The sequence below is a fragment of the Macrotis lagotis genome, chromosome 7 (assembly GCF_037893015.1).
Source record: "Macrotis lagotis isolate mMagLag1 chromosome 7, bilby.v1.9.chrom.fasta, whole genome shotgun sequence".
NCBI classification, from domain to species: domain Eukaryota; kingdom Metazoa; phylum Chordata; class Mammalia; order Peramelemorphia; family Peramelidae; genus Macrotis; species Macrotis lagotis.
In genome coordinates, this window is record NC_133664.1 from 189,791,225 (window position 1) to 189,814,734 (window position 23,510).

Sequence of the window (23,510 nt, forward strand, 5' to 3'; positions counted from 1 at the left end):
CAACATTTGCTATAAACCATGGAAAATAGAGTGTCTGAGCTTTAGTCTTATCCCAGATTCATTTTAATAGATATAATGAAAACAAAGGGAAACAAGAGAAAGCAGGAAAGGGGAGGAAAAATGATTTATTCCAAATAATTTCAAGGATTATGATATTGAGATACAGAGTAGTCTGAGACAGATGATAGATACAATTCTATACCAAAGTTCTACACTTTTTTAGAATTCTGAAATTTTTTGTTGGGATTTCTCTTCCTGATTAAATGGAAACTAATTAATTGGTAATAATTACGGGAAACTAAATTTAGTTGATGCTTGCCTAATTCTTATTTGTTTTGTCTTGAAACAAAACACTGATTGATTTAAAATGGTACATTTCAAAGCTTCTTTTCTGTTTACTTTGTCATATCTACAGCCTGTCCCAAGATGCCAATAAAGCTCTAGGTAAGGAATTACCTCAGAAATGATTCCAGTTTTCTATTCAAACTCTATTGGGTATAACTTTTCTGACTCAGACTACTTTTTGAGACTGTTTTCCCTTTAGTGTCATTGGGTTTATTGACCAGTTTGATTAGAGTAGATGTTATTAGTGGTATTTTTAATCTTCCATTATGTACTGATTTCCCTGGCTTCCTTTCTTTTTTGACTGTACCCCTACTTTATACGAAAATATTTTTGCTGTTTTCTTTCATCCCAGTACTTTTTCTCTGAGATTATCTCTAATATTTTCTGCAATGTGTTTTGTGTATAGTTGTTTGTTTGCATCACTTCCATGAGTGCATAGACCATTTTTGCTCTTCTTGTATCTTTAGTACTTAGCAGGATGTTAATTTGACTTGTCAGTTCTAGTTTTTGTTTTTGGTATTTTGTAGTTTATTATTCATGTCCTTTTAGATTGGTGGTTTGACTGCTATATAAAGATGTATAGTACATTCTGCTCCATTTTTTAAAATTTGTACTGTTTTCATTGTGAATTTATTTTTTTGTTCAATTAATTTTGGTAATTTGATTTAGCTTAGCTAAATTGATCAATTTTGATAATCTTTAAAAAATACCAGCTCTTATTTGGAACTATGCCCAAAGGGCAACAAAAATGTGCATACCCTTTGACCCAGCAATACCACTACTGGGTCTATACCCTGAAGAGATGAGGAAAAAGGGTAAAAACATTACTTGTACAAAAATATTTATAGCAGCCCTGTTTGTGGTGGCAAAGAATTGGAAATCCAGTAAATGTCCTTCAATTGGGGAATGGCTCAGCAAACTGTGGTATATGTATGTCATGGAACACTATTGTTCTATTAGAAATGAGGGATTTGCATGAACTGATGCTGAGTGAGATGAGCAGAACCAGAAAAACACTGTACACCCTAACAGCAACATGGGAGTGATGTTCAACCTTGAAGTACTTGCTCATTCCATCAGTGCAACAATCGGGAACAATTTTGGGCTGTCTGCAAAGGAGAGTGCCATCTGTATCCAGATAAAGAGCTGTGGAGTTTGAACAAAGTGCAAGGACTATTCCCTTTAATTTAGAAAAAAACAGATATCTTATTGTCTGATCTTGTTACCTCTTAGACTTCTCTTTAAGGATAAGATTTCTCTCTCATCACACCCAATTTGAATCAAGGTACAACATGGAAACAAAGTTAAAGACTGACAGGGTGCTTTCTGTGGGGGGGAGGGGGGAGGGAAGCAAGATGGGGGAAAATTGTAAAACTCAAATAATATCTTTAATAAAAATAAATTTAAAAACCTTAAAAAAATACCAGCTCTTATGTTTTTATGTTTTCTTCTTTTAAAAGGAATTCTTAGATATTTTATTTTTTATCTCCTAGGTTTCTTCTTCTTTCTTCCATCTCTTTCTATCTCTTTTTCCAAATAGTCATCCTATGTAGCAAAGAATATATTTCAAAGAAAAAAGAAGAGAAAAATAATAATCAAAAATGAGGAATTCATTAAAACTATGAATTATTTGCAATTATATCCCTGAACTTCCTACCTCAGCAATGGATTAGGGGAAGATATTTTCTCATATTTCTATTTGGGGTCAGCCTTGTACATTATAATTTTCAAATGTTAAATTTCATTTGTATTGTAATGGTTGTTCTTGGCATTTATATTGTTGTAGTCATTGTGTATATGTTGCTTTACTGACTCATTTCATTCTGCATCAATTCATCGAATTCTTTCCATGCTTATCTATATTGATGATATTTGACATTTCTTAAAGTACGACAATATGCCATTACATTGGTTTGCCACATTCTTTGTATGGATGGGCATCTCCCCCCCCCCCACAAGTTCTTTGCTACCACAAAAAAATGCTGTTTAGTATCCTTCTGATAGGAAAACGTAAGTCTACAGACTTTCATCCATTGGACTGCTGCTCAACTACTTAGGCCCTTAAAATGTTGCAGTTATATATTTTTTTAGCTAAATTGGCTTTATACTTGCTGAAATCTCCATTTTTGTATGGCTCTTCAATAATCAGCATACTCTTTTATTTTTCCCTTTGGAGCCCCATCCTTTCTTTAAAAAATCAGTGAGTTCTATAGATTACTATTTTCTCTGAAATAGAATTTTCAAGTAAAATATGTGATTATATATATATATTTATTTGACTTTTTTCTTGTACATACAATTCTGAGATCCTTTCATAGTCTAAAACTTGATTACTTCAAAAAATTTATAATAGTCTATACTATACTACTCTTTTAAATTCGTTTTTCTCTCCTTTGTAGGAAAATCAATAGAAAAAAATGAGCCTTTCATTTTGTGGTAACAACATTTCTTCTTATGACATCAAGGAAGGTGTTTTACAAAATACTTGTTTTGTGGATGCCCTTAACCTGGTCCCTCATGTCTTCCTGTTATTTATTACTTTTCCAATATTGTTTATTGGTAAGTAATCTCATCTTCATATCTATTGTCAATAGATAAGCTTTGATAAAACATCAACTTGTTCTTTAAAATATGGAATAGAAGAACTGTTGGAAAACTGGTTAGTATATAATTTCCCACATTTCATGGTATATGATCTAGTATGGGTAAAATAATTTTAATAATTTGACATTAAGGAAAAATCAAAGAAAGTAACCAAAATGATCAAAAGGAAGGAGATTAGATGAAAGGTTAAAAGAATTGAGATCATTAAATCTACAGAAGGGAATGCATTACATTAAGGATAATTATGACTTTAATTCACCAAATGTTTATTAAGAATCTGCCCAGTCAATGTTAGGCACAAAATACAAAAATAAAAATTGAACAGTCTCTTCTGATCTCAATAAGCCTACAGTCTACTGATGAGAAAACCATAAAGATACATACATATATATGAAATAAATATAAAATAGCAAAACAGACATGTAGAAGAGGTGTTATGTTCTTTATGGCTATATTAGTAAGTGTAGAGGAAAAGTGCTGTTAATTTTAAATTTTAATGCTATTATGGTTTCTTCTCTGTTCTTTCATAAATTGCTCAGTTTTTTTCCTTATATCAAACATAAATTTGCCTTTTTTTGTAATTTCCATTCTTTGCTCTTTGATCTGTTGGCCCTTGGGAACTTGAAGAATGAGTTAATCATTTTCCTTATGCCAGTCATTCAAATACTTGAAGTTATTAAATAGGGCACTTACCCTATGTCTACTCTCTTCCCCCTGCTAAACAGCTCTAATTCCTTAAATCAGTCTTCAGAACATGAACTTCTTTAATGGATACTCTCCAGGTTAGCAATGACCTTCCCAAAATATTCCCAGGAATTATATAATTTGAACCAGAACTAGATGTAGCCAAATAGGTGAGAATACAGTGGAATTGTTTCCTTCCCCCCCAGATATTATGCTTTCTACTAATAAATTTTAAGATTGTACTAGGTTTCTTGGCTGCTATTACTGAGGATGCTTTGAATCTGAATGTCTATTAAAAATCTTTCTTTCTCTAGATACAGATTCTTCAATTTGTATTTGTGAAATTGATGTTTTGAATTTAAATGTAAGATTTTTACTACCTCCACAATTACACTGCATCTATTATCTTCAGGTCAGGTAACAGGCAAGATCTAACCAACAAAATACATAAATTTTTCCTTCAGCTAGGTTTCTCAGTGGATTGAGTACTGAGCCTAAAGTTAGGAAGGTTTCAAATCTAGTCTTAGATACCTACTAGCTATGTGATCCTGGCAGGTCAGGAGCTACCTCACTTTCTTCATCTATAAATAATCTAGAAAAGGAAATGACAAACCACTCCAGCATCTTTGCCAGGAAAACCCCAAATGTGGTCATGAAGAGTCAGACGTTAGTGAAATGGCTCAATAACAACAATAACAACAAAAGCAGTAGTAGTAGCAGCAGCAGCAGCAGCAGCAGCAACAGAAAAAGCCTTCTCAATTCATGGTTAAAGTTCAAGAGATCTTTATAATTAGGGAAATCCAAGTATTTTCCACTGTCCTTATGTCAAATGGAGAAATGCTTTCATTTAGGGATCAAATTACCCCATCATAAAAATTAGAATTTAAAAGAAAGTCTCAATGATATAATTAAATGAAATGCTTAAATTCTTGGTGTACTGAAATGGATAGTTGTGTCAGAAGGAATGAGATGTCTTCATCTAGAGCTAGCTGTAGTATTTATTGCATGGGTTACTAAAAGTACTATTAATATTCAAATTTGGAAACTAATAAGTGCATTTCTTATGCTTTGCACTCAGAAATTTGCAGAGGAAATTTAGCAGATATTTTTCTCTAGTTTCAAGAATTTAAAGTCTGAGGTGAATTTAAAAAATAAAAAAAAATTGTAATTAGTATATAGAAATAAAAATACTTTTGAGAAAACCAAGAAGTATATTTTAATGTTAGAGTCATTTCTTTGTTGATATAGTAATTGCTTCCTGCACAGTATCTCTGGACTTTTAAAAATTATTTTATCACAGTTATAGTTTAAAATCATGCCAACTTTCCACTCAAAGACTGTAAGTACTTTACTTCCATCTAGAAGGTGACAGTAGATATGTGAAATGCTATGTGAAATGCTAACTTTTAGTATTTAGTGGGGTTCTACAATGGAATTCTTTTTTCTTTCATAAGAAATGGACATTTTAACATGAAATTTGACATTAACTTAAACATGGTATTAAGAAAATGGCAAGCAAACATTAAGTAAGGTTGACTTGGGTACTGATTGACGCAGTGAATAGAGCCTGGAGTGAGTTAGATCTGAGTTCAGATGTGACCTCGAGAAAACTTACTCACTTTGTAATCCTAGCAATACATTTTAGTTTGCTTGACTCAATTTTTGTCATCTGTAAAATGGGAGTAATTATAGCAACTACCTTGCAGGGTTGCTGCAAAATGAAATATCTGTTAAGTGCTTAGCACAGTACTGACACATAGTAGATGCTTTATAAAGCTATGATTTTATTGGTTATTATTATACTGATCTTCATAATGAACTGATCATCTTTATTATTTCTGATAAATGAATGCTGTTCACAACACCTGGAGAAATAAGGTATACACTATTCTCCACAACTCCCAACTTGATAGATTTATAACATATATTCCATAATTAATTAAATTATATTATTATAAATTATTATTAGAAAGACCTAATTCTTCTTCTAAGATAATTTGATTCCTAAGTGAGAACATTTTTCCATCCATCATTGATAGTATACAATATTCTTAAATTTCCTTGCTAATGAGTGGATCTGAGATCTTGATCAGAATTTGGGAATATTTTTCTTTACATATATTGAGTAATTAATAAATTTTTATAATGTGAAGGAAATGTTATTTATCATTGGTGAGATACTTTCTTGTCCTCTCATCCAAGTGTAGCATAAAGGAAGTTAATAGAGATAAATGTGAAATCCACATACTCACAGATAAAAGTATAAATAAAAATAATTTATAAGCAATTGGCTACATTTTACTTTCATGCTGTTTTCTAACTTTATTCTTTAAACTTTTCCTTTTTCTCCTTTTTAAGGGTGGGGAAGTCAAAGTTCAAAAGTACAAATTCATCATAACACATGGCTTCATTTCCCTGGTCATAATCTGAGATGGATTCTTACATTTGCTCTGCTATTTGTGCATGTTTGTGAAATAGCTGAGGGCATTGTTTCTGATGGGTAAGTCAATATTTAACTAACAATATCGTAATGTTCTAGAAGATATAGAAATGTAGAATGTAGCTAAATGCCTACAAAAAAAGGTTGTCTTATTTCATAAGGAGTCACAGATGTAACACTAGTATCATATCATTCCCTCGCATCAAATATACCTTTTTTTCCTGGGACATGATTTATTTACCTTTTTTTTTTAAATTTAAAGCAATGGAGTTAAAGTGACTTGCCCAAGTTCACACAGCTAAGCAATTATTAAGTGTTTGAGATCGAATTTGAACTTAGGTCCTCCTGACTCCAGGGCTGGTACTCTATCCATGGTGCCATGTAGCTGCCCCCTAAGGGACATGATTTATTTAGTAATTTATGTAAGTACATATTTGATTTGAACATTTGCCACCCATTTCAACGCTTTTCTGATTTCCTACTCACTATAGTATATAATTCTTCCTTTTTTATAAAAAAATTCATGCTTGTATACAGCATGCATGCATTTAGAGGTCTTTGCAAACTATGTATTTCTTTATTTCTTCTCTCTGAAAGTGATGTAACATTTTTGATTCATTTGCCTTTTTTATATTTGCCCTCCATATACCTCATACATTTCTATTTTCTGCATCTTTAGTTCTCAAGTGAAAAAGTTGCATGCAATTTAATAACTCAGAAAAATGATCTGATTTACACATTTACACCAGTCATAAAAGCTTTCTAAAATTACATTTCGACCATAACATTTTATGAAATTGTTTTCATCATGTCTAGAGTGAATGCTCTCTTATAACCCTGAAAATAATGACTTATTTCTTAAAAATTATTATAGCAGTTAAATTTTGGGTTGTAAAAATACTAAATTTTTACCTGTTGTATACAACATTAATTTCATATAGTAAAACTTTCATCTGCTATTTGGTTATTATGAGCATAATTTTAAAGCTATTAAAAAGAAAGGTCCAAATCTACTTCCTGAAAACGTATTAACATCCAATGAATTTTAGCCCTTGGTCTGTTTATTTTGAAATTAAGAGGGTAAAGTGGAAACTTCCAAAACTTTAACCAAGTTGAAACCTCTAAAACTTTAACCAAACATTTTTGGTAAGGGAATGAACAAAAAGATACTGTCCAATTAGGCCACTGTCAGAAGAGGTAAAGGCATAAGGATGTCACTCCTTGACCAAGTTTAGAATATTTAGGATGCCACCATTCATACCAAGGGCTACCTGGTCCATGACTGCATTCTAGACTGTGTTTCCCCTTCACATTCACAAATGATCAGATGGTTCAAGAACCAAGAGTACTTGATAAGTACCTTATCTTAACTGGGTCCATGACCTTACTTTTTCTGTAGACATTTGTTTTTGAGATAGGACCATTGTCTCTCTTAGAGATTGTCCTCTCAGTATTTTATTCAGAAATGAGGTCAACGGTCAGCTGTCTCTTTGCTAACACTGACTTTGTTCAAAGAAGCTTTGCTTTTGGGAGATTTGTTAATTGACATATTGTGTAGCATATGCTCTAGAACTTCACTACTGCCAGACTGAGACCTAGGACAAGAAGACTATATCTCCCTTCAGGGTTCTAGAAGTAGTCTTGAGGAATTGGGAGGTTTACTAGTTCTAAAACTTACAATGCCTCACCTTTATATTTTCCCCTGCACAAACCATGATCATCAGTTGATAGCAATTAGTCAGTCAGATTTAATTAGCTTTTTGAAAGGGTTATTTTTGAAAGTTCTATTTAGAACAGTTGCTATAAAACTTACACACAAAAGTCTATAACGCTTTTATGTCAGTTATAAAGTGGACTCAGTCTTAGAGATCATATGTGGTCAAGGAGTAATTCATATCTCCTGGGTGCTAGAAGACCCTTTCTGTCCTTTGTGAGTGTGTTCCTGAAGTCCTCTTTAGGCATGATATAGTTTCTCTGCAGTATTCTTTCTAGAGTCCTAATGCAGCCTTTCTTCACTGTATCAACTATCTGAAGAAGCTTCTAGGACCAAAAGGATTATGAGAATAACATTCACATGCCTCTTGGAAGTTCATGACGTCCTTCTCAGGTTTAGGGAAAAGAGATCAAGGCCAAGGCTGGAATTTTCCTCCTTCTTGCAAATAGTTCCTTCTCAGGGAGTGTTTAAAATGGCTTGCCATTTTAGGAAGATGCCCAAATCCCCATTTCCAATCTATTTTACTGGTTTCATATGAACGTCACAGGGTCTGCCCAAGTCTCCTCAGTCAATCTCAACAGACATCCTGTTGCAGCATCTAGTTCCAATGCCATTGATTGGTGAGGTGACTCAGTTAACTCACATTCTTAAAATTGTACAATAAATTGAATAAACACAGAGATTTAAAGGCAATGTGCAAGTTTGAAATCAATCACCCATTGAATTTTATTGATATTATACTATTTACTCAACACTATTTTAAGTATTGGACTGGATTAAAAAAACCTAAAACATAGAGCAAGCTGTTATTACTAAACAGGTCCTTAGGGAGATAAAATAAAGATAGAAATGGTACAATTAACAGAGGATGCTAGAAAATGGATATGTTAATACAAAGTAGGATAATAGAGATTTAAAAATAAAAAACACATTGCCAAGATACCATGGCTGAGGAAGCTTGTAAATTGAAATTATATTCATCTATTTATTGTTATCCAGAGAGTTGCTTATTATCCAGCAACTCATCAGGGGATATATAGGTATATCTCAAGAAGGCTCAAAATGAATCCTAGCGAAGCCAAATGAAAAAAAATTAGCAATACAAGCCTTGGGCACTGGTATTTCACTGTTCTTTTTAGAGAAATGGAATCTCGACATCTTCATCTCTTCATGCCTGCTGTCATGGGATTTGTGGCCACTACTACATCAATAGTTTATTATCACAATATTGAAACATCAAATTTTCCCAAATTGCTTTTAGGTAAGTGAGATTTTTTTAAAATAAAGGTAAGTTAAGTAATTATTTTTTTAAAAAATCATTCTCTCCTCCCCCCAGTACTTCAAAATCAATAGGAAAAACTCAGTTAAATTTTATCTATTGAAATTAGTTAATTTAATTACAGCTACAAAGCAAATTTTATGCAGTTACAGTTACCCAAAAAGTTTTCAGTAAAATACTTAATTTAAAAATTGCCCTTAACTCACCAACTCAATTTTCCCTTTCAAAACTTGAAGAATTGTTCTAAATAGGTTGGTTTTTGAGACTTTTGAAAGTAAGACAGGCTTCCTGTTATTCTCCTTTCAGATTCTCTATTTTAACAGAAGGAATATGTTCTTTTATGTTATGTTATATTCATGGATATATAGCAGGCAGAGATTCTTGTTATTCAATCTTCATTTTACATCTGCTTTGTGTCTTCTTGAAACTCTTGGCTATAACCCCCTAGAATATTAGCATTAAGTATAGATAATACCAAATAAAAGCAGTATGACATAATAGCAAAAGCCCTGGACTTGGAATCAAGAGAGAATTGGATTTGAATCCTACCCTGTTAAGTACTAGCATTGTAATGAACAGTGAGAGCTTATACTCAGATCTCCTAATGCTTTATCCAGTCTTTTTACCAGGGTTAAAAGATAAAACTATTAGATTTGTTTATAGAGACAAATGTACTATGTTGGATTAAATATGTCATATCTTTCCTCTAATTTAAGCTTTTTAAAAAAGTCTGAATATAACATATAATCTTATTTTCAGTAGTACAGATATAGAAACCAGGATCTATCTATAAGGAGACCTTTAAAATGACACAACTTTAGTACTCTGTCATAAACAGTTTAAATTGGTAGGAAAGATGTCTCTTGAACCTATTGTCTGGGACTTTAAAAAATACTTTCTTTCAAATGCAAAGGGTGTTGTTAGCACTAAGAGAAGACAGGAAGATCAGGAAGATTTCACACATCTGTTTCTTCTTTTGTCTGGTCCTGTTTGGTCTACCAGTGCAGCTCAGCACCTTCTCTGCTACTTTTAGCTTTAAGAGAATTGCCTGGCACACAAAGAGGTTAAGTGACTGGCCCAGGGTCACACAACCATGGTGTGTCAGAGGTAAGACTTGAACCCTGGTCTTACTGATTCTGAGACCAGCTCTCTATCCATTAAACCCCTCTTTAGTGCCCTTTCTCTAGGTGGATTTTTTTCAGAGATCTCATTTTCTTTGTATTTTAAAAGCATCCCCAATGATTATCACTATGACTGGGACATAGTTGGTTTTTAATAAAATTTGGGGGATTAATTTTAGGGATTTATCTTATATTTGGTTGACATTTTTTATATAGCAACAAGATGATTTATCAACAAGTGGTAAATGAACTAAATTAGAACTCTCTCAATTTATCACATTCTCTGTGTTACTATTGCAGGCTATCTTCAGTTATAGGCTTTTATCCCATTTATCTTTAAAACAAATCTTCCCAGTGCAGAGGGATTGTTACATCTGTTTCCTACAGAAAAGCAGTTTCCAGAGATCAGGTTTCTGAGTATTTTAAGAAATCAGAGTTTCTTAAAATATACAAGGATGCTAGAAGGTGAAGTAATTTCATAGGAATGCTAAATCATCCTTGACTATGCTAAATGTCTTATCTGAATCTGCTCAAATATATTCCTGATCTTCATATTCAAAAGTAAGGATAGAGATAATTATACAATAAAGATTTTTGAAATCATTTTAAAATTCAAGGCATTTATAGATTGATTGGTGATCATCATAATGACCTGTTATTTTTTATATAAAATAAAATTAAGTAGAAACAAAATATTTCTATAATATCATAATTTTAAAAAATGAGCTTTAGGATTAGAGACACATTTGACATTAGTTGGTTACAATGAGTTGATATTGAAGAATAAAAAGGTGAAGTGAGATATAATAGATGTCACTAAAATAATGTGTGATTTAAAAGGAAATTGTACTGCTTACATGGCAAGAATGGGAAGCAACAATTCCTTAGCTGTTACTTTGGCATAGTTACATTGTTGAAACAAAGTGAGGAAGATTCTCAAGACACTGGTTGGATTCTTTTTGGTAAGCTTATGGGAAGAGAAGAACCATACAGGATAGTTTGTAATCTGCATTAGTGGGACTACTGAGGAGAATACAGATCCAGTTCAGTGTTTGAATACATTTTATTAAAAATTATTATCTATGCATTTAAAACTTTATGAAGTTAAAATTAGGATTCTAACATTTTTGTTATTGGATTTTAGCCCTTTTTCTTTATTGGGTCATGGCCTTTATCACAAAAACAATAAAATTAGTTAAGTACTGTCAGCTTGGTTTGGGAGTATCTGAACTTCGATTCTGCATCACGGGAATGATGGTCATCCTCAATGGATTATTGATGGCTGTGGAGATCAATGTCATTCGAGTTAGAGTAAGTGTTTTATTATTTTTGTTTCATTTTATATATAGCTCTGATACCAATCAGAATAATCAGGTTATTCTGCAGCTGGAGTGTGTGTGTGTGGGGAAATGAGAAGAAAGAGAAAGAAATGAATATTCATGGAAAAACTGAATTATTTACAAAGTTCAGGACCAAGCAAGCTTTTACATTACTGTACCATGTCCTCAGGGACTGTGTTGTGTAGTACATATAGAGTGTGCACCTGATGATTCTGTTATATAATTCCTTGGACAGAGTATAAATCAAACCTAGTTGAATTGAATTCCAACTCCTGCGTACTATTTTAAAGTGAATTACTATTATATATAATTTGAAAATGCTGAATTTTCAATAGAGCACTTCTGACCTAGTTGTAGGAAAGATATACAATGGGTAATTAAAAACAATGGATTAAGATCAAACCACTCAGTGATTTGGACTGTAAAATCTGGACAAATTTTTTCCTATCTGAGACATATAAAAAATAAAAATAGAACAAAAATTTCAGAAGAGCTTCTTTGAAAATATTCTTTGTATAGCTACAAATTTTCACAAACCAAATATAGATGCACTGGTATCAGAAATACAGGTACAATACTTACATTAAAAATGACATATTTTTTAAAAGTCAGTGTTTTATTATTATACTCATTATTTTTAATTATATTTTACATTTTATTATACACATTTATATAGGTTACATTGTAGCCCTAAATAAATATTAAATTTTATCTGCATTCTCTTGACAAGATTTTGTTAGGTGATGTGACCCAGGAAAACTTAAAGGTTGGACACACTGTCTTAGTTGCCTCAGTGTCAAAGATAACTTTCTTTGTATTCTAAGTTATAGCAATTGTTATGATGTTTATATACCAGGAATTCTTCACTCCTCTCCCACCCCCTCCAAAAAAACCCACCACCACCACCAAAACCTAGAAGCAAAACCCAAACCAAGAAAAAGTTGCTTTAAAAAATGTAGCAAATATAAAATATTTTTAATCTAAGTGATAGATGGATAAGGAATTTGGATCACTTAACATTCTGTTTTTCTTTTTTTTCTTTTTATAGAGATATGTATTTTTTATGAAGCCTCAAAAAGTAAAGCCTCCTGAAGATCTTCAAGATTTAGGTGTGAGATTTCTTCAACCATTTGTGAATTTGCTTTCAAAGGCCACATACTGGTGGATGAACACACTTATTATATCAGCTCACAAAAAACCTATTGATTTGAAAGCAATTGGAAAATTACCTATAGCAATGAGGGCAATGACAAATTATGTATGCCTGAAGGATGCATATGAAGAGCAAAAGGTAAGAGTCTTTGACAGTCATGTTCTATTCTTGTGAATTCAGTGAGTGGTCAGATAAATGCTTCTTACACAAACTTATAAGTGATGACATGTAGATACCCTTACTCTTATATCCTCAGTAAGTTAAGTCCCACTATTCACTAAATCAATTCAGGACATATTGCATTTCATGCCAAATAGAGTAGCTCAATGGAAATCTTCAAGTGGAAGATAATTGGAGATGTTGCAGAGAAGAGGGTTGAAACAATTTCATCATCTGTGCATGAACCAGATTAAAAAGTATTTGGGAAATAGTTAACAAACAATGAAAATATAATAAAGCAATTAATATTACATTTTAAAACTAAGTCAATATGAAACTCACAAGGTTATTTTTGTACAGATTAGTGACCCCTGTTTCTATTTGAATTTGATGCCACTGTTGTAGCAGACATCAAAGATTCAGGTCTTACAGGAGAGCTCTATTATTTCTAATGTCTCTCTTGAATCAAGTATTCCCTAATACTTTAAAGGGCAAATGTGGGAGAAAAGAATTAAGTTGTTCAATTGTCAGTTCATGAAAAATATAAAGATGTGTTTTCTTTTCTCTTTGGACAGGAGGAAATGATACTATCAGCCCTTTATGTGAGGAAAAAATTAAGCTTGATGTTTGTAGGATATACACATGCTTGTGTTTCAATTCTTCTATATATTGTCAAATCTTATGTGAAAGGAGATTCTATATATATTCTTATAATAATGTTTTTTAAAATTATTAAATGAAGAAATAAATTCATTCAGTATGATATGTAAAAGTTAGTGTCATACTTGAAAATAATCATACGGAGAGGATTGAGCTTTCTCTTCTTGACCCTGAGGGTAGAAGAACTTTAATGAATCTATGATCTTTGCTCCTTTGAGGCAAAGGAGAGAAATCAAGGAAGTAGATTTCAACTCAGTATAAGGGAAAAAAAGGTCCTACTGATCACATCTTTCCAAAAGTAGAATCAGTTGCATTATCCTAGAATTTAGAAATGGAAAGGCCTTTTAGAAATCACGTTTATCTTTTTTCATTTTAAAGGTGAAGTAATTGAAGCTAGGGAAGTCTAGTGACTTATCCAGTGACTTAAGTAGTCAATAAACAGAACTACAATTTGGATGCAAGGTCCAGAGTTTTTTCTCCTATAATATGTTGTAGTGAGGAAGATAAAAACCTCTTATTTCAGAGATCTTCAAGATATAGTGAGGGGCAAGTAGGTGGCATAGTGAATAGAGTATCAGTCCTGGAGTCAGGATTCCACATGAGTTTGGGCTCCACCTCAGTCACTATCTTTGTGACCCTGGGCAAGTTGCCTAATCCCAATTACCTAAAAAAAAGACTAAATAACCACCTGTTAGGGTTATTGTAGATAATAAGATTCTGGCTATGAATAGGAATAGGACTAGGCTAGGTAATCTATGAAAAGTCCCTTGTAATCCTGTCATCTTGTGACTTTTAAAGTGTATCATCTAGATCCCTGCCTCATATTGCTTTGTAGATCAGCCAAAATATTTCCTCAGGGCCTTTTCCCAGTTCTCACAACCAGAGAGGACCTTTAAAAATATCAGATTTTGAAATTTTCACAAAGCTATATTAAAAAAAAATTTAGAGCTGGAAAGTAAAATAAAGGCTACCTAGTACAATTATTTCTGAAAAAGATTTATCTAATTTATCTCTCATTTTGTTTTGTTTTGATTATTTAAACTAATATTGAAGTAAAGAATTGTTATTTATATGACTGTTTAAACATCCACTATATGCTATTGATATTAACTTCCTAATAAGGTGCATATACCCTAAACCACACCTGCAAATTGGAATTTGCTCATTTGGAATATGGGTTGCTCTATTCCAACTTTGAAATATATTGATTCTGTGATTTAGCAGTCATTCTTAAATAATCAAAAAGTTGTGGTGTATGCCAATTCTTATAATATAACTAGAAGGAGGAATAGGAGGGAATGGTTAGTTTATTCAAGAATTCATGGTTTCTGGAACTTCTGTGTCTTGTGGCCAACAGACTAGATACTTTTCACAATTCTCAAGACCTCTCAAAATTGCTCAAAGGCACTAACAACCCTAAAAAATCTTGATGAACTAATAGCAACTAATACCAATAGTAATCCACCAAACGTTCTGTTAGAACCCATGCCTCCATCAATCATCAAACTTCTGCAGTTGTTTGCAGTAAAACTCAATCTTTTCTTCCGCTTCTACTAGTGCAAGAGAAACAAAAAGGCAAAAGCTTGCCCTGGATAGGACCGAACCGCAGAATGTACTTTGTTTTAAAAGTATTCATCTAAAGAATTGAAGAACAGAAGGAACTGAGGCAGATTGCCAGATTATATGACATATATGGTGATACACTAAGCTGAAGGAAAGGGGACCACTATCAAAATGGGGTCAGTCTTGTCAACCCTGAGAAGTCTCTTGTGGCAGATAGTGAGAGCAGTGAAAAATGTATTGCATAGTAGGAGAGGAGGTTTTAATGACTTTTCCAGTCTGGTCCCCAGGGAAACTGTCATTAAAGACTGAGTAGCCAGAAAGCAAACCACAAGGGGCTATGAGGGAAAAAAAATGATGTAATTGCCAAAGCTCTTAGAAAAAAGTCAGTAAAAGACCTTGAACCTAAGTAAATGAAATAACAAGGAGGATAATATTCATAATAGAATAGAATATGACCTCTAAATCCTTTAATCAAGTTCAGATATCTATGAATAGATATTGGATGACAATGGAAAATGAACCAAGAACTGATGAGGTAAGAGAACTTTTGCATTCTCAAGAGAGCATAGGATACTAGCAAGTTATTCCTGAAAGTTTTTGAAAAGAATGAACTTTAAAAGCAGATTTGTGCCTAAAAGCATAATAATATGAAGAATTATTGGGGCAGCAAGATGGAGCGGTGTAGACAGAGTGCTCAGTATGAAGTTAGGAAGATCTGAATTCATATCTGGTATCAGAAACTTACTAGATCAGAAACTTATTATTCAGAAACTGGATATGTCAGTTAACCTCTTTTTGTCTCAATTTATGCAATTGGGAATAATAATAGTAGGTTGTGAGGTTAAATGAGAAAATATTTGTAAATATATATTAAATGAGATCATATGTATAAATATTTGTAAATATATATTGAATGAGATCATATGTATAAAGTGTTTAGCAGAGTACTGGACACATTGTAGGCTCTGTATGAATGCTATTTTAGCTATTATTATAATAGAAAAGAATATATTAGAGTAGAATAGAAAAACTTAAAACAACAGGAAATCTCACTAAAGAAATAAAAGAACAATTGCTTGGGAATGCAAATACATAGAAGACAAGAACAATCTGGAAAGAGAAAAATAAAAAAAGAAAATATGATTCCCATACCAATAAAACATATTAATACTCAAGACAGAATGTGTAAAGACACTTGAAGGATCATAAATATTCCAGAAGAACATAAGTCCAAAAACTTGAACACCTGAATTCAAGAAATAGCACAAGAAAATTACCCAAATTTCTGAATAGAGGGAAAAACTCAATTAAAATAAATCATAGATCACCTCCCAGGAGAAAAAAGTACTACTCTATGCTGCAAATTCAAAAACACATTAAAATTAAACTTAACAATTCTAAGGACAAACAAATTTTGCAAGCAACGAGGAGAAAGACCTTCAATTATAAAGGAAAACAAATTCGAATTAATCTGGATTATTGTGCACTTAACCAGAAAAATGCATTAGGGAATTCAATAATATTTCCAAAGAGTACCTTGCAACTCAAGGTCAAACCTTAGCATAAATTTGAATTAAAAAAAGCTGTCAAATAAAGAGAATTTTAAAACATTCCTATAAGGAAAATTGGATCTGAACAAATTATTTACTTTTCAAACATTGTAGATAGCAGAAATACTAATATTATACAAATACAGCAACCAAGGTCAACCAAAATAAAGAACATCAGAGAAATAATTAAGACATTTTTCCCTTAAAAGTACACAAAAAAGATAAGAATGAAAGTGGAAGTCAGAAGTAATGGGAAAACAGACCTGAGATATCATGACTAAACCTCACAATACCCCACCTCCAGGTAATGTAGTGTTTTTTTCTGGTGGGGGGGGTTGCTAAATAACCAAATTGGAGGGAACTTAGTGTAGTCTTATATAGTTATAGTTATAGTTATCTTAGGAGACAGAGAATTGGGGCTTCTGGGAGCAACAGACACCCAACAGAGTTGGAGGGATTTAGAGAAGAAGTGATTTCATGGCAAATAGGAAGAATTTTTATGGAGGAAACAAAAAAAGTAGTAATGAAATATCTGATTAGGTGTACAGTAAAATTCCATAATTCTATTCTCTATTTCACTTGCAGGAATTAATATTTCTGAGTGAGGCACCACAGAATAAAGGGAAATAGTAAGCAAGATCTACAAGATTTTTTATGTAGAAACTATTTAGGAGAGAGAGGTCAAAACACTTGCCATATTTTCCCCATGTATAATATGCACTTTAATTTGGGGGCCTGAAATTTGAAAAAAAATGTATTACATAAAATTCTTGAACTCAAATTTTATTCATCATAAAATTCATACAACTCATCACTGTCAAAATTCCCTTCCACTAGCTTGTCCTCATCTGTATTTGATGATGAATCAACATCTTAGGAGAGGCTTTACTGCTATCCTGCCTGTGCTGTGGGCTATGGTTGACCACAAGCACTCTCTGGGCAAGTCTTGTGCATGGACGCATGCTTGGTCCATTCTGTTTCATGTACCTGAAGCACCAATTGTGTCCTCCTTTGAAATCAGTAACTTCTTTTTCATCAGCAATTCTTGCCTCATGTTGAACCTTCTTTGTGGACTCTGGAATTCTAATTGCCCTTTGCTCTTCAGTCCATCTCTTCATTTCCTTTCTAACTCAGACTTCCATTTGCCTCTCATGGCCTTCTTCTGTCTTGGCATGTAGGGTTACTTCTTTCCAGAGCCAGTCCCAGATTGTTTTCTCATTTGGAGGAGGACAAAACTGACATTCAGCAGCATGATTTCCACTCATTTTTGCAAACTGGATCACTTTTAACTTGAATTCAACACTGTACAAAAATCTTTCCTATGCATTTCTGGGCAGAACATGGCAAAACTTAATCTAATATACTGGCAACAAATATGAAACAGTGAGTGCAAAGACAACAAGCATGAAAAAGTGGGAAATACATGTAAAAAAAATCTACAACTACTGTATAAGACACTCCCAGATTTTAGACCCCAAATTTTTCAAAAAAGGGTATGTCCTATACATGGGGAAATACAGTAAATTTCATGAAGAATTCAGAGATTAAAGAAGGAATAATAAATTATAAGGGCATGAATCAAAGAATAAAAGTCTAGAATAGACAGAAAAAGAAGATGAATAATGAAGGGGGTGAAGGAAAAAATCCATTATAGAAAAAAGGCATGAAAAATGAAATTGAAAATTAACAAACAAAGCACATTGAGTAGAAGGGTTAAAAAGGAAGATAAAATAGCTAGACAAAAGGAAGAAAGTTCAAAAATGTTATACAAAACTTCAAAATTAGGAAAAGGCATAAAAGTAAAGAGAAAGATGACAAGGGTGAGAAGGGAAGAGAATTAGTGGTAATAAACTTGTTTTAAGTAGATTAAGTTAAGATAGTTGATGAAATAAAATACTATCTTAATAGAGCAAGAGAGAGGAAATCCCAATTTCGAAATCCCATTGTTGTTCAGTCAGGTATGAAACTATAGACAATAACATTCCAGGTCCTTTTATCTTCTACTATCTCTTTAATTTTGTCCAAATTCATTTTTTTGTTTCCATAATACTGTCTATCCATCTCATTCTTTGCCATCCCATTAATTGTTGTGAGTTAGTTTTATAAAAAAAATAAACATTTTGTCTGCACCCTTTCCCTTATATGAATTCCATTTTATTTTTAATTTTTATTTAAGGCAATGGGGTTAAGTGTCTTATATGAATTTCAAAGTAATTCAAATATCTTTAAATTTGAATGTATTAGACAAGTTAATTTAGTTGTTTGTTTTTTGGGGTTTTTTTTTTTTGCCAGGTAATGGGGTTAAGTGGCTTGCCCAAGGCCACACAGCTAGGTAATTATTAAGTGTCTGAGGCGAATTTGAACTCAGATACTCCTGATTCCAGGGCCCGTGCTCTATCCATTTCACCACCTAGCCGCCCTTTAAATAATTCAATTTAAATGAAAGGGAGTGATACAGTGAATCTTAAACAAAACCTCACAATCTGTAACTCACAAGATATACAACTAAAAAATTAAGGCATAAACACAATAAAAAATGAGATAGATTAACATTTACCTCTCATCAAGTGAATACAAAAAAGCAGGAATTGAAATCATTTTTTAAGTAAAGCAAAAACAAAAAAAATCGTAACAAAGAGATAAACAAGATAACTACATTATGATTAGATAATGAACCAAGCATAATATTAAAATTATATGCTTGCTCCTAATGTCTTAGCATCTAAATTTATTAGTCAAAAATTGAATTACAATAAGATGTCTATAATTCAGTAGTAGAAAGAAATTTGAGGCTCACTTTTTTCAATTTTGATTCAATCTAATAAAAAACAGAAAACCACATGTACAAAAATATTTACAGCAACTCTTTTTGGAGTGACAAAGAATTGGAAATTGAGGGAATAGCCATCATCTGGGGAATATTTGAACAAGCTATGGTATATGAATGTCATGAGTACTACTGTTTTGAAATCATGAGTGGCCAGTCCTTAGAAAAGCATGGAAAAACTTGCATGAGTGGATGCTGAGTGAAGTGAGCAGAAACAGAAGATTGTATACATTAATAGCAACATTATGAGATGATCAACTATGATGGATACAACTCCTCTCAGTGGTTCAGTGATCAAGGACAATTCTGAGAGACTTGTTATGGAAAATGCCATCAATATACAGAGAAAAACCTATGGATTCTGAATGTAGAGCAAAACATACTATTTTCACTTTTTTAAAAAACTTCTTTTATGTGTTTTTTCTTTCTTTCTCATGGTTTTCCCTGCTTAGTTCTATTTCTTTCACAATATGACTAATATGGAAATATGTTAAATATAATTGTACATTACAGCATATATCAGATTGTTTGCTGCCATTGAGATGGGTATGGGAAGGGAAGTGGGAGAAAAATGTGAAAGTCAAAAGTTTGCAAAAGGATGAATATCAAAAACTATCTTTGCATGTAATTGGAAAATAAATACATAAAGAAAAATAAAGAAGAGTAAATATAAAATTGAAAAAAAAGTTGAGCTAAAATTTAAATCTAAAAGTCTTATAGAGTCTTTCAAATGGACTACTAAAATATTTATAGTTTTTAGTATCAAGATGGAACTTCTACAAAAATTTGACCATGAACCAACAAATACATCCTTTACAGACTGTGATATAATACAAATAGTACTAAGGAAGCACAAGCAGAAAAAAACATAAATCCACATGTAGATTTAAAAATGAATCCTAAATATTGAATGAGTGATAGAAGAAAACATAGAAGTAATAAATAGCTATATGGAAGAAAATTTTAAAGACATACCAAAATATCTGCAATGCATCTAAAGCAGTCACCAGGGGGAAAAATAACATCCCTGAAAACATACACTAACAAAAATAGAAAAACAGAAAATTAATGAACTGAATATGCATTCAAAAAATCAGAAAGTCAATAAACAAATTAAAACAAGTACAAAAGAGGTAATAGTTGGTTATTGTCCTTAGTTATCAAAGAACACCAAAATGACATTACTATGTTTGAGACAAATTACAGTGTGTCTGACTGTGGCTTATCAGCCCAATCTGATCTTGGAATGCTCTACCATAAATCAGGCACAAATAGTCCAGATGAACACCTAGGGTAGGTGTTTTAACATTATATATATGGCACATTTTCTTTGAGCTGCTTCAATTTTGCCTTCCTCACAGAGTGTAGCACCCACACTGATGAGGACATGCCATGCTGGATGGTCCTGTGTCAGTGTCTCCTGTGCTGCACAAACAATTTCAAAGTTCTTAAGAGAGACCTTCAGGGTGTTCCAGTATCATTGCTTCTGACCCCTTGTGAGGCTTGCCCTTTGTGGATTGTCCATAGAATAGTCTTTTTGGAAAGGGTACTTCTGGCATGTGAACAACAAGATCAATCTATCCTAGTTGCATTCTCTGTAGTAATGTTGGAATGCTAGGCAGCTTAACTCGAGAAAGGACCTCTGCCTGGTATCTTCTTCTGCTAGGCGATCTTCAGAATCTTCCTAAGACAATTGAAATGAAAGCAATTCAGTTTCCTGACATGTCACTGGTAGACTGTTCAGGTTTCCTAGGCATATAGCAATGAGGTCGGAAAAACAGCTCTGTAGACCTTCAGTTAGGTAGTCTAATACTTCTTCTCTCCAACACTTTCTTTTGGAGTCTCCCATAAACTGAGCTAGCCCTGGCAATGCATGTTTCAACTTCATTATCCATATGTACCTCCCTGGAAAGAACACTGCCAAGGAAAATGAATTTGTCCACAGTACGCATAACTTCTCCATTTCATGTAACCATTGGTTCCACATATGGATGGTAAGATGCTGGCTTATGGAGCACCCATGTTTTCTTCTTAATTGTTAGATCAAAATTAGCATAAGCAGCAGAGAATCGATCCATACTTGGCTGTATCTCAGCTTCAGAGGGTTCATTGAGTGCACAATCATGCAGCAACATTCCCTCTACTTTGGTCTTGGCTTGCAGCTTTCTTAAGTTGAAGAATTTGCCATCAGTGTGGTAGCTGACCTTGAGGCCATGTTCATCCTCAGTGAAGGTGACTGAAAACATCATGCTAAAAAGCATGGGATCAAGTTCACATCCTTGTTTCATTCCATTGGTGACTTGGAAATCTCTAGAGCATCTTCTAGAACTTGGGCAAGCACCCTGTCATGAAATTGATGTACAATACAGATGAACTTCTCTGGGCAACCAAATTTTGACATAATTTTCCATAAACCCTCATAACTGATGGTCTCAAAGGCCTAGGTCAGATCTACAAATGTTTTTACAGACTTCTATTCTGTTCTTGGCATTTGGGCAGGCTGAGGTGTTGGGCAGCAAAAACTATATCAACTGTTCCTCCACCCTTTCTGATACCACATTGACTCTCAGGGAAGTGACTATCTAGGTGAGGGATCAGCCTATTGAGAAGGGCTCCAGAAAGAATCTCATCAGCAATGAATAAAAGATAATTGTCCCTGTGATTATTACAAGACAATCTACTCCCTTTACCTTTATAGAGATGGACAATGGAAGCATCCTTGAATTCTTGGGGGATAACCTCTTCATACCATATAACTTGGAAAATTTCAGTCAGTTATTGAATGATCAATGGACACCCCCACCTTGTAGATTTCAGCTGGAATAGAATCAGCACCAGGTGCTTTGCCACTTGAAAGGATTCTAATGGAATTCAGAACCTCTTCAGTTGGAAATTCAGCTAGGGACTGATTGACTTCAACTTGAGGTAAATGGTTAATGTCTTCTGAATTGATTGATGATAGACTGTTAAGAACATTATTGCTCTAAGATAGTGTTCCTATCATTAATCAATGTGGATCCATCAGCAACAAGTAGTTGAGATGCATTATAGGTCTTTGCCCCATAAATAGCCTTCAGGGCATCACGAAAGCATTTTTGTTTGTTACTGCCTGCATAAAACGGAACTTTATTTGCCTTCTTACTGAACCAAGAGTCTTGCATCTCTCTACGCTTTGCTTGTACTTTACTTTTGATGGAATTAAATGCTGCCTTATAAAAAATGGATGAACTATCTTGCTGATAAACCTTGTGGAGGCAATATTAAAGTTAGAGAACTAATAGATGAACTAGAAATAAAAAAATATTATAGATTTGATATAAGTAAAACTAAAAGTCAGTGCATTGAAAAGACTAATAACATTGATAAATATTTAGAAAATAATTTAATTAAAGAAAAGGGCAGAAAATCAAATGAACAAAATAATAAATGAACTAGATAAAATACAAGATCAGAAGAAATAAAAAGAATTGTCAGCACAATATAAATGGTTACTTACTTCTAAAATTGAGAACTCAGAGAAAATAGTGAAACGTCTTCAAACATGAATACTGGAATGGACAGAAGACCAAATAGGGATTCTTAACTATACTCAGATAAATAAATAGAAACAACTGTAAAAGAGCTACCAACAATCCTCTCCCCAATTCTGATGGATTAACAAGACCATTCAAGCTCTAAAAGTTTTATTAGTACCAATACAACACAACTTATTTTAAAAATTGAGAAAAATGTACTCCCCTACAGTACTTTTAGCAGACCAATATACTCTTAATATCTAAATCTGGGAAGGGAAAAGTATTGAACCATATTATTAATGAATATTGATTAAAAATTCAAATAAAACCATGTCAAAAAGATAATATCAATTCATACAGTAAATGTGAGAATAAAATAAGGCTGTTTTCCCTCCAATGTTACTTAATATAGATTTGGAAATTCTAGCACTATCAATAAGAAAACAGAAGATGATTGAGGGCATAAAGATATGTAAAGAGAAGATAGAATGATCCCAATTTGCTGCCATGATCTTTTACTTTTAAGATCCTAAGGAATTAGTAAATACACCAGTTG

The 23,510-nt window shown here is 32.9% G+C and overlaps 1 protein-coding gene across 7 annotated transcripts in view; it reads left to right on the forward strand.

Annotated features, from left to right (window-relative positions):
• Positions 1-23,510, forward strand: part of ABCC9 (ATP binding cassette subfamily C member 9) — a 186,713-nt gene that overhangs the window by 11,835 nt on the left and 151,368 nt on the right. For all 7 annotated transcript variants that reach the window (XM_074194290.1, XM_074194293.1, XM_074194294.1 and 4 more), the window contains exons 2-6: positions 2,745-2,904; positions 5,992-6,133; positions 8,927-9,048; positions 11,332-11,498; positions 12,576-12,818. In XM_074194290.1, coding sequence (XP_074050391.1) covers positions 2,763-2,904; positions 5,992-6,133; positions 8,927-9,048; positions 11,332-11,498; positions 12,576-12,818 — 816 coding nt within the window. In that variant the 5' untranslated portion in view covers positions 2,745-2,762. The remainder of the gene's footprint in view (positions 1-2,744; positions 2,905-5,991; positions 6,134-8,926; positions 9,049-11,331; positions 11,499-12,575; positions 12,819-23,510) is intronic.